Source organism: Callithrix jacchus, chromosome 7 (assembly GCF_049354715.1).
Source record: "Callithrix jacchus isolate 240 chromosome 7, calJac240_pri, whole genome shotgun sequence".
Taxonomy (NCBI): Eukaryota; Metazoa; Chordata; class Mammalia; order Primates; family Cebidae; genus Callithrix; species Callithrix jacchus.
In genome coordinates, this window is record NC_133508.1 from 81027449 (window position 1) to 81040088 (window position 12640).

The 12640-nt window shown below is 44.2% G+C and overlaps 1 protein-coding gene across 20 annotated transcripts in view; it reads right to left on the minus strand.

Moving 5' to 3' along the window:
- The window catches only part of ERI3 (ERI1 exoribonuclease family member 3), a 134835-nt gene that overhangs the window by 105551 nt on the left and 16644 nt on the right, over window positions 1-12640 (minus strand). For 11 of the 20 annotated variants that reach the window (XR_013519991.1, XR_013519990.1, XR_004726815.3 and 8 more), the window contains one exon: window positions 11909-12186. The exons of 3 other annotated variants lie outside the window; for them this stretch is intronic. Coding sequence is in view for 12 of the 17 variants with exons in the window: in XM_078331521.1 (XP_078187647.1) it covers window positions 11909-12186 (278 nt within the window). In the remaining 5 variants the exon portion in view is untranslated. Of the gene's footprint in view, window positions 1-6204; window positions 6309-8815; window positions 8911-9373; window positions 9466-10039; window positions 10064-11908; window positions 12187-12640 lie in introns of those variants that run through there. 6 more of the 20 variants (XM_017974647.4, XM_009001070.5, XM_009001069.5 and 3 more) reach the window with 4 other exon arrangements.

Here is a 12640-nt window from a genome sequence, read left to right on the forward strand (position 1 = left end):
AGGTCATCTTTGGCATTTGGCTGTTTGGGTTTTAATTGCTGATTTACACTTTGACAGATGAGAGCTGATGCTCGAAGTTTCAGGACAAGGAAGGGTACAAAATTGGAGTTTTAAAAGGCTGATTTTTCACCTACATGTCCCCCTCTACCCATCTCCGTAGACCCCAAAGCAATTAAAATGTAGAAAACAGGCTGAAAATAGACACTGCTATTCTTTATTCAAAGGGGGTATAGGCTAAGATGAATTATAATTTACTTTTATTGAAATCTGAATTTTTTTCAAAAAAACATAATACCAATAAATGAAGGAGACCAAGTCTTAGAAGCCACATCCTCACCCGAGGTATGTACACTTGTGTCTACCTCTATATGCACATGACTCAGAAGCAGTCACGGTTCAAACATTTTTACATACTCAATTGTAAATAACTTCAGATATTAGTGGCCTCTGTGAAGCTGACCCTTCAGGGCACCAAACAACCAAATGATTTCTTTGTAGCTACCTGTATACATACATTTGTCATGAAATTAATTTAAACAAATCTCAGGTTATATGCTAGAGATGTCCCCTGAAGGCATCACTAAGGAAGGCCTTGGAAGTGGAAGGGTGCCAAGTCCAAAAAAATCTCTGGGGGCTGGGCGCGGTGGCTTAAGCCTGTAATCCCAGCACTTTGGGAGGCCGAGGCAGGTGGATCACGAGGTCAAGAGATCGAGACCATCCTGGTCAAAATGGTGAAACTCCGTCTCTACTAAAATACAAAAAATTAGCTGGGCATGGTGGTGCGTGCCTGTAATCCCAGCTACTCGGGAGGCTGAGGCAGGAGAATTGCCTGAACCCAGAGAAGAAGGGCCTGCCTCCCAGTCACCTGCTGTTCTCCAACAGCTTATGATGAGGTTGTGGATCAGAATAATACTAGCACTAATTCTACTAATAAGAGCTAATACCTATAGCCATCACATATCAAGCAGTTTTGATCACTTAATATGTTAATTCAGTTTATCCTCCCATCAGTCCTATAAGACTAGTACTATTATTAACCCCACGTTGCCAATAAGGCAACTGAGACAAAAAGAGTACAAAGTCATACTACCAGTAGGTAGTCAAGATTCAGATTGAGACAGTCCAGTTTTGGAGTCTATGCTTTTTACCACTCTGCTCTACTGATTCTCATCAGAATAGCCTCTGAGCTCCCCTCACTTTGGAGGTCCAGAGTCCACATCCTGGGACTTGAGCACATGCAGCCAAGGCCTCTTCCATCAGTCACCCAATAAAGTGGAGGAAAAGCAAGCTCAGGATCACAAGACGAATCAGAGGCTTGGTCAGACAAAGACCAGTTTTCAAACCAATCTGAATATTGCCCTAAAGATACACTAGCTGGAGGTGAAGAAACGGTGGTAACAGGTGATCAAGACAAGACCAGGCCCATTCAAACAGACTGAGAATTCTAGTCAGACAACTTGGCCAGGAGCCTAGGGAAGCTGGCTGGGCTACAGGAGGGCTTGCTCAGTAATCTCCATCCACAGCCCCAGGGACTGCTGCTCTCTTCACAGAACACTGCATGCCCATGGGGTGGTTCATAGATTCCCTGTTCTCTGCCCACAAGTGATGGCCAGCAGCCAGGAAAGTAAACAATTGTGCTGGCATGACAATAGATTTTTAAAAATTCACTGACTAGTAAGCAAGCAATACACAGACTGACATACCCCCACAGTGTAGTGAACACATTTCTCACACATCATCCCATATGATCACACATCTCTGTAAGCAGGCAAGAATTACTCCCCCGTTTTACAGATGAGAAAGCTAAGAGGGTCAGCTGTTGTCAAACCACAGTCCCTCACAGGCAGCATCCCATCACTTGGGAACTTGTTAGAAATGCACATTTCTGGCCTCCACCCTAGCCTTTCAGAATCAGAAGCCCTAGGAGTGGGGCCGGCAACCTTGGTTTTAACAGCCATCCTCCAGATGACTCTGATGCTCACTGAAGTATGAAGTTTAAGAACCACTGGTCCAGACTACAGCAACGTTTCTGAGACTTCCAATGACCTGAGGAATGTGTCGGATTGCAGATTCTATTTCGGCTCTGGAGTGGGCGTACCTGATATTTTGCATTTCTAACAAGCTCCCAGGTGATGAGGAAGCTGCTGGTACTCAGATCACAATTTAAATAGTAAAGGTGTAGTCTTGAACATCTATGTGACTAACTCCTTACTGCTGAGGTACTGACCAAGTGAGAATCAGAGCCCAAGGCACTCAGCTCCCCTCTCAGAGCAAACCCTTACTCAGCTCACTTTTAAGCACCTAAGTCAAGCCCTGTAAGTCTGCTAACCATCCCTAGCTCTTGCTGCCAGACATTTCATCCTCCTTGGTGCCAAGAGCTAGGGCAGCAAAACAGGCCTGTCACATCCCAGAACTTCATAGAATAGACTGGCACATCTCTGTCAGGGAGCTAGCAAAAAGTCTTCTTGTCATGGCAGTGCCTGCTTCCTTTAGGAATACTGTCAAGACCAAGGCATCAGCTACCCCTCGAGTGCTGAGCACACTATTATCTCAACACTCTAGAAAGACACCTTCCTCTGACCAGGTGAGAAGACTGCTCGTTACAGACACAAGCCAGAAGCTTATCTGGTCTATCTAACTGCCTCTGGTCCTGAGAAAGGCCTCTCTAATTCTGGCCTCAACTTTGGAGCAGGATCACAAAATTCCCGCATATCCTAAGGCACCAACTTGGGGACTCCTTGCCAAGGTCACCAGCCACCACATTCAACACCATCAACCATAGACTTCCTTTCAGGTCTGCCCCTGACATTGTTTCTCTGGTCATATTACCTTTCCAGCGAAAGCAGACCTGATCAAAATGCCATGTTTCAACCCATTCATCAGCCTTACCTCCCCATCTGTAACTATCAATCCCTTTCAGTTGATCAGTTGGCCTTTTAAATGCTGCTAGTGCTGTAACAATGCAGACATAGTCCCTAGACTCCATTTCCAGACAATGCAATCTCAAATCATGGCTCTCAGTTTTATCAGGCTTTTAGAGACCAAGGTTCCAAGCTTTCTTGCCAGTTATCATCCTATCTACCTAACCATCACTACCTCCCCTAGGCCAAAAGCCAAATAATGCATCAAATAGATCCTAGAGGAGTAACTACCCACATTACCACTAAAGAACTCAACTGTAACAGCTCCGCCTGTGTTCTCCCTGAAAATGGATCTTCCACTCAGAGTACCCCATTTATAACAAGTACCATGTGCCACTTCTTAACAAACCTCTTAATACCACTGACTCCTCAGTAGCCCACTAGTATCCAAGAGGTATGAGCTACATAAGAACACAGTCCTCAAGCTTGTTTCTTTCCCAGCACACCTAAGGGTTACAACCGTTCTCACCATCTCATCTCCATTCTCACCATCACCAACCAACTAACATCCTAGTCCAACCCACTAGCATCTCTCTCAAGTACTGCATTCGTACCAGTCTCCCAACACACATTTTTAACCTTTTGGAACAACTTCCTTTCCATTCCCATGAACTCTGGCTTACAATATCTATTTCTGTTTCTTCTTTTCCACTCAGTAGCACATTCAAATTTCCTTTTCTGGCTCTCCAGCTGTACCCCCATCGTAGAGTATGAACACTCCTTTACTTTCAGCAACACGGGCATCTCCAAGTAAGTGCCTCTGCCAGCACCTAACCCTCCTATCAGCCCTTGGCTGGAATGACCTTTCAGGACTAGAAACTGACCACAGCACTTCAACAGAAGCAGAGCCACCTGTGTATCAGATCTGTTTTGCTGCTCACAGACCTTCCAGATCTCTTTACTAGCCAACTACATAGAGGAACAGGACCAAAAACAGCACCCCTACATCCAAATAAAAGCTGCCCTGATATTTGTCTCTTCCTCCAGATTTCTCCTTTCTGAGTTACCTCCTTTCTGACTCTCCCAACACCTAACAGGGTTTTGTCCATGGGCATCAATACATATGAACACCCTTCTGCCTGAGCCAGCCTGTTCACCCATCTGCTACAGACCTGCCAGCCTTGGGGGCGCTGGTGTTAACATGGGTATACTCTTATTTCAGGCTTTCAGCTATAGCTCGATTTTTACAGCCAGAGCTCAAAACTCATCACATAAATGTAAGGCTGTGGGTTTTTTTAAAGTAGTGTGAACACCCAGGGTAAGAGGATAAAAAATAATCATCCCAATGGCATCTTAATCAAAATGATGCAAGATCCTTTCCTCCCAATAAGACAGGGAGATGGAGAAAAGGTCTCCTGATATCCGTTTCCTCATGACAAACAATGGAAATCAGTCTACAAAAGAAATGTAACCAAGAGGGAAGAGGAAAAACAAGGCAGGATGGAGGAGGGAGAAGTGAAGACTAAGGACTTAACCTAAACACTCCTTTGGATTTCACTTTCCCTACTGCCCCTGCTTTCCAATCTGCTGGCTTGCTTTCTGTGGCTGTACCTGTTGCCGATGCTCAAAGGAAGCTCAGCCTCCACCCCCATGCCCTCCAGTCCCTTCTGCTCCCACCAATCTCCACATTACCCAGACCCTTCTGCCTCTTCATCAGTCATTCCTTCCACACTTATCTCAATGATAGCCAGCTGTTTAACTCTTTGAAGGGTCTAAACCTCTCTGGTTTGAACGTGGGTCCTAGCAGATCCAGATCCAAATTCCCAGTATTTTTTTTAAGCAGGAAGAAGGTGAAGGGGAGGCATCATGTCATTCTCCAGCCTTTGACTCTCCCTAGAGTCCCAGCAGCCCACCCAAATGCTATGCTGAGGTATCAGATTAGCCTCCCTGGCAATGCCTCAAAACCTTAGCTCACACCATTTCCACTTTTGCCCTCACCCTTTGACCCACACTTTGTTGGGTAAAATGCTCTTAAGCCTCTTCTAGGCTTTGTACTTCCACTTACAGCATTCCAATAAGACCTTCTAGCTTGAATGTGAGAAATGGGTAAAAGTGATATAGATAAACTGAAGAGTGAAATAGTTGCCAGGTTCAAAGTCTTTATTCTCCTTCTATCTCATTTTCAACATTTCCACAAACAACCCTGCAATCAAGGTCAGTTTTTTCAAATGTAGGCCATTTCATTCTGGCTTACTCTGTGAACCCCTTCTCTTCCTGTTATAATACTTCTGAATGGCCTCAGGCCCACTTGGGTCTCTCTGGTCTCCTGAATTTCCTATAACATGAAAATATGCAGCCCTGCCCCACACTTGTGAGCAGGGTTGATCATTCCCATCCTTTGTGCCCTCCTCCCTTACCAAGTACTTATCCGTGCCATGGTGGTTATCACACAGCCAAATGGTTGTTACACATATGTATGCCCTCCTTGACTATGAGCTCCCTGAGGGTAGAGACCATTCCTTACCTCTCTTTATCTCCCCAACATCTAACATAGAGCTTTAAGTTACAATCCAAAGAGTAAAAAGAAGCCTTTCATTGCCTCTGAGGTGGTTTTAATGAGGTCTTCCCCATTTCTTTGCTGACTTAGTTGGTTTTGTCATATCCAACAAAAACTTTAAAAGGCAGCTCAGTGTCATTGTTATTTTACAGTCCCTGATTTCACTCACCATTTATCAATGGCCCTATTCTTTAGAGCTCTTCCCCACCACCAACCTTAGCCCAGTGCCTAAAAAAATCTGCATTCCAACAGCTGTCTCAGCCCTGGGGAGGCCACCAGGATAATAAGAGGCTAGGGGGGATGTTTTCTGATTTGCACTAAATTATGTGGTGATTCTGTTACCAGTGATCACTGTTCCCCAAGGAAAGTTCCTGACCCCCCACCCCCAGGCAACTCCACAGCCTACTACACACAGTGGCAGCTTAAAGGTATAAGCCCTGGGGAAGGTGGAGAAGCAGCCTGAATAGAGCAAATAAACCCCTTCGATTCTGCCTCTGCTATGCCAAACACACAAGGCAGCACCACCATGCATCAGTGCTCCATTCTCCGAGATGTATATTTTACTTCTACATTGCTATGTCTGCTCCAAATAAAGACAGGCCCTTCCGCTTTCACGTGAAGTTGCAATACGGCCAAGACTCGGACACAGCAAACGCTTGTTCCCATTCTGAGAGCACTAGTGAGGAGCCATAGTGGGAGCCAGGGGGAGACCCATACTTATGAGGGACCACCAAGAAACAGCAGCCTGTGGAGGAAGATGGCTTTGGGAGGAGGAGGGGCACATACCACATTTATGGAGGCAGCGACAAAAAAGACAAAGGGGACTAGTGGTCCGCCCCATTCCTACAACCATCACCGGCCATCAATAGAGGAATTCATTTATAGTGACCCTGAAAGAAGAGATGTGTTAAAGTAGAGATATAACTAAAAAGAAAGGCAATAATTGCTCTGATGGGCAGGGGAAAAATTATTCCAGGAGTTGGGAGCCTGTGCAAGAACACTTACGGCTCACACAGTCATCATAACTCAGCCCCCTCAAGCATTTTGTGCTCTGCTTATGGTGTTAACTTTAATGTCTTAACATATAACACCATCCACACTAACACAAAATACTACAAACGCCAGATGAGGCTGAGTTATAGTTGCTGTGGGAAGCATAACTTTGAATTTCCTGATTTTGGTGCATTTAATCTCAACCATAATGTAACATTAACGTCGGTTTTGCATTTCATTTCCCAGTTTAGAAGAATAGCGTCAGCGCCTTCGCCTGTCTGTACAGAAAAAAGTGCATGCTGACTGGGGCCACAGGCAGAGGGACCACAATCTAAGGATTAGGCCCTCCAGGGAAAAGGCCTGGGCCCCATCTCTCCCCCTTGGAGGAGCTACAACCAGGACAAGTAAATGGGAAGAGAAGGGTGGGTTCCTTCTCCAGGGAATTGCTTTTCTGTTCACTTAGTCATGGCAGAAACCAAGAACAGAGAGAAGGAAAGAAGCTAAACATGGTGCAAAGAACAATGCGTGGGCAGAGCGGGGAGGCTGCACGCGAGGTTAAGAGGATTCCTGCCTTTCAGCCTTGAAGAAGGAGAAAGGAATCAATATAGTTTGCTTTATGCGGATCTTAACCAATTTCCTTTAAAGTTTTCTAAAATGTCTCTTTCACAAAAGAACAGTAACAATGTGGCAGCTCTAGGTCACACTAAAACCCTCCAAATGCCTCTCTTCTATATCAGCCCTTCTCTGTCACCACTAACCCTCCCCACCTACCCTTCAAAAATAACCCAGCATCTGGACAATGCTCTAGAAACGAGAAACTCCTTTACTTATAGTTCTAACTCAAAACGCAGATCGACTCTGTTCAAGGTTTCTGTAAAAAGAAAAAAAAATGCCTCTGTGGACAAAGACCAAACACTAGAAACCTCATCCCCAAAGGTCATTTTTCTCCAAAATTATGGGCACTTGAATACAGATGAGAAGGCAAGCAGTCAGTAGGGTTGCTGCAGAGCAGAGAGAAAAAGACTACCCAGAAGCCAGAGCACTCGGCGAGGAATGTGGGCAGCGGCCAGGATGGCAGCGCCTCAGATGGGGAGAGCTGGGCCACCCCCTCCCTCCCTGGCCAACCAGACAGCTGAGGTTACCTCCTCCTCCCAACGTGCTGTGGCCTATACCTCATTTTCCTCACTTACATTTGCTTTGGTCTCTTCTGAACACTGAGGTGGTGAGAGAACTTGCCCCAAGGTTAAAGATGCACAATTAAAGATCCCACCAAAGCTTTCAGGCTGCTCTCTGGGCCTCAGGGTCACAACTACCATCATTCGGTGCACATCCACACCAAAATGAGCAACGTGAACTCCTGCTAGTGAGGACAAAGGAGGCACAATTCTCCTAAACCAGATAAAAATCTACTTCTATGTTAGGAAACAATTCCTAAAACAAGAAAGGAGCTGCATTCCTAAAATTTACGCCCTCTAAAACATTTTAAACCACCTAAATTAACATTTAAGTGAAAAAATGTTTTCAAATGAAAAAGTCTCCTATTCAACCAATACCTATCATGCTAATCTGAATCAAAACATGTAATACAAATGAGTGCAAAAACCAGAACACCAAAGCCTATTACTGGCAAGCCAACTACTCCAGTTTCACCTAGCTGAACAAAGTACAAAAATAAACAGCAAAACTGATGACAAATGGAAAATACCATGTTTTACTATGTTTATAACCAATACTGTTACTCTCCCAAGTACAAAAGAGCTTACACCTGTTAGTTTTTCATGATGGCATTCTTTTAGGATAGTACCAGTAAGCTGACTCAGCTCACTCAGGGACTTCTGAAAATCAAAGACAGATAAAAGAGCCCCACATTAAGCCTCCAAATAGGTCATGGCCCAAAACTGTTTCTGCCTCTTATACACTCAAACGGTATGACACACTCTCATAAAAACAAGTGTACAATGCAGGGTCTTGAGTATTAAAAGTTCCTGCTGGCTGTGGTGGCTCACACCTGTAATCAAAGTACTATGGGGGCCAAGGCAGAAGTATCACTTGAACCCAGGAATTTGAAACCTGCCTGGGCGACATAGCAAGACCCCAACATTACAAAAAATAAACAGAAAATTAACCAGGCATGATGGAGCATACTGATAGTCCAAACTACTTGGTAGACTAAGACAGGAGGGTTATTTGAGCCCAGGAGGTTGAGGCTCAAGGTTGAGGCTGCAGTGAGCCGTGATCATGCCACTGCACTCCAGCCTGGGCAACAGAACAAGACCCTGTCTCCAGCCCTATTCCCAGGAGGCATGCAGATCTTACTCATAAAGAATCAAAGAATCTCTGTCAAATGGACAGTCATCAAGCTATTCTGAGAGAGCACCAAGGAAGGCTGATCTAAGGTATATACCTTATTCCGGTCCTTTTTCTGTCTCTTCTGGCAGTTCATTCTCATCCCAAATCTCAACCTTTTCTGCTTCCATTTAAACTTCTTTCTTTTTTGTCCTTATTAAAATCAAGAGCAAGTTGTTATCATATTCCTTGGAATACCTACTCCACATGATGAATTTATTTAGTCTGGACAATAAATCATCACCAAAACTATATTCAGTTTCCTAAGTTCTATTTTTGCGCCTCTAATGATTTTTGGTCTTATCCTGAGCTTTTCCAATTTCTCCACTTCCCTGGTTGATCAGACCTAAACAGCACAGAGGCTCTAATGAGAACCTGACCCATGTTGATCTCAGTGGAAGGATACTATTCTATCTAGGACTGAGAACCTTTCCAAACCGTCTTCTTAGCTTTCTTTGAATCCCATCAGGATCCTGCTATCTGCAAACCTTAAAAAAAGCTCTCCCATAAAAAAAAGTAGATTTTTAAGTTGCTACTAACAAGTCTCAATCTGCCATCCCTTTCCTGAAGGTGGTCTGATGGGTAGTTCAACACAGATGTCTGGCCCCAAACTCACCTTCCCAACTGTTGATCACAGCATTGTAGAGGTTTAATGAAGTCAAGATGCGTTACATTTATCACTTGCCGTAGATCCACTCAAATCCATCACTATGTCACAGCAAGAAGTTAGATTGATCTGACAGGATTTGCTCTTCTTCACAAACCCATGTAAGTTATTACTCAGTGCCCCACGCTCTTCTAGCTGTTTGCTGATTGATTATCTGACGATCAGGTCAAGTATCTTTTCTGGAATAACAGTAAACTAACGGGTCTATAATTTCCAAGATCATTCGTATTCCCCTTTAAAGATAAGCAAGACAGCAAATGCTTCTTCCCGAGTTCTCTAAAGCAACAGCTAATGCTTTGCTAATAATGAACCAGGGCAGCCAATTCCTTAAGTGCCCTTGGAATCACATCATCAGGGTTCATTGATTCTGAAGATAATCTTTAATCAGGCCCAGATCCTGGTAAACAATGTGAAGCCCTAACTCAGCCTGGGTCTGGAAGGTCTTGGTGCCTAAGTCTGGGAAGGAAGTTGGTGACACAAGCTGTTTAAATCTGTACTGCATGATGTCTTCAGCATTGTGATAGATAAATAAATAAATAAGCAAAAATAATGCCCTTGAAAGAGAGATGAAAGGTGACATTGACAGACCAAACTGAGACATGATTCAGGCTTCACCTTCAGGAATATTGGCAGGACCCTCTGCAGGACAAGAAAACAGAGCTACATAATTATCTGAGCTTATAATCTAACTGAAAAGGTAAAAAAATACACATACATAAGCATATGCCAGAAAGCACTAAATGCCATAATGGAGATGCCAAGCAATTATGAGTGATAAGAGGGATGAATCATACGTGACAGAGATGTGTTAGATTTCAGTCTCATGTCCCACTAAGGCTTACTCAGTGACTGAAACTTATACCACCGAGTAGAAGAAATAAATATGACATATTAAGATTCGGATCCCTGATTCCCAACCTGGGAAGGCTGGGAATCTACATAACCAAATCTAACCATCTATATAACCAAAATTCCCACAATGCACCACCCAGCTACCCCTACCACACCAGAGAAACTCCAGTAGTTTGGAGAGGCAGGGAAAAAGACTCTACAGTACAAGCAGGAGCAAGAGGCAGAGGAAGTAAGTGTGGCTTGAGCAGCTCCCAAGCTGCATTCCCTTTCACCCAAGGGACCTTTCTTTAGGATATTCTCTTTATCCAGCTCCTGTGTTCCCAGCCCTCAGTAGGCTTCATTCCAATGCCCCAAAGGCAAATCAATGTTTTAAGGGAGTATGGGAAAGAGGAGAGGAGAAAGGGAAAACTAAAGAGGTTGTGATATTTGGCTTATGTAAAATAATCTACCATTCTAAAGACAGAAAAATCAACCACAACAAACGAACCTGTTTATCTTTGAATGGACCACACTCCTCCCTACCTCCCAAGTGCCCAATGCTGAGGTCCCCTTCTTTCCCTCCTCCTTACTATTGAAAGCTGTTCCCAGATACATGTGTATGTATCCCAAAATCACACACTCTATAACCTAACCCTGTAGGGAAGAGTTACAATCCTAGAGCCGGGCATATTCAATGTATCAATACTACAATCAACTGCCACATCAGTAACCCCCCCTCATTATTCCCTCAAAGCAAACACCACATATTTCAATATTACCTGCAGCTAATCCAAGCTTCCTAGTAGCATTACCTTAAAAGGTAAAAGGTCTTTGAACACAGCTGGTGACTAATAAAAAAAGCAAGCAAAGAAATTGTCCTTTCCAACAGACCAACAATGGTACTTGGTCAGGTTATCTAATGCTGCATAACAAATCATCCCTAAACTTGTGGCTTAAAACATCAATAATCATTTGTTATCCCTCACAGTTCCTGTGAGTCACAAATTTGAGAGTGGCTCGGCTGGCTAGTCTGGCCCAAAGTCTCTCCTAAGGTTGAGGTCACATGTCCACTGGGGCTGCAGTCATCTGAAGGCCTGACCGGGGCTAGTAGATTCACTTCTATAGATTGACTTCTAAGATAGCTCATTCTCATGACTGGCAAGTTGGGCACTGGATTTTAGCTAAGAGCCTCAGTTCCTACACACATGTACCTCTTCTATTAGTTACACAGGGATATCTTTGATTCAGTGCGGGAGGGGAACTACCAGGGGTGTGAATACCAGGAGATAAGAATAACTGAGATCATCTTGGAGGTTGGCTATCACAGTACTCCTTAAAGGAACAAGTGGCAGTAGCAGGAGAATAGAGGAAAGAAGAGAACAGAGAAAGGAAAGATAGGAAAGAAGGAAATATTTTGATTCCCAAAAGCTGAGACCAAAGGGAAACAATGTACCCAGTTCTCCCCAGAGACTTCTCAGGTCTACCTTACACTAGCATACTTGAACCAAGTCCTGCTTCCTACACAGGAACTCTAAATGAGTAGCTAAAAGACAGGAAGACATGAAAAAGCTCCTTTGGGTCCCAGGAAGCAAAACTATCCTCCCTCCCTCCTTGCCCACCCCACCTTTTCTAAAGCAAGGATGCAACAGTTACCTGAGGATGAATCTGTGGCTTGTCGCACGTGGCCTCAAAATCCAGCACTAAAAAGTAGTGATACCTCTGGGGAGGGAAGGACACCATTGCCGCCATGGATGCGCCAAAGCCGTGGGCCGCCAGCTTTCTGGTGGATATGGAGCAGAACTCCGGAACACCACAGGGAGAAAATAAGTGTGAGCCCAGCACTTTTCTTGCTCTTGAAAGTAAATACGAAGAAAATCGAGCTGCTCCAGTCTGTAAAGGTGCTAGCATTGAACATCCAGAAGCATCTAAAACTTAGGGGAGGAGAGTTAAAAAAAAAAAAAAAAAAAAAATAGAACAGAGAGCCTGGGTTACTCCCTCCCACTATGGCCCTGCTCCATCTAGTCTTCAGGAATATCCACATAACATGAGCCTCTCCCCAGTGTTTCTGGGCCCCTTTTCTGAATCACAGTACTCCTTACTAAAGTTCAAGACCCTAATAGCAGCACCTGCAGCATTATTACAGCTCAGAGTCTCCCAGATCATTCTCAAAACAACATGCAACACTGGCCTTCATCTTTAAATGGAGCTCTAAAGTTCAAAAGAGAAAAATTGTGCAGTCACTTCTCAGGTGGCAACAGTTAACACTGAAGCTATGGGTCCCAAAGTAACATGAGGTGACCCTGCTGTACCATCAGTCCTGGAAGCTAAGTAGACTCAGACAAACAGCAGAAAATGTCCAAGGCTCTCTTCTCAGATCAACTAGGA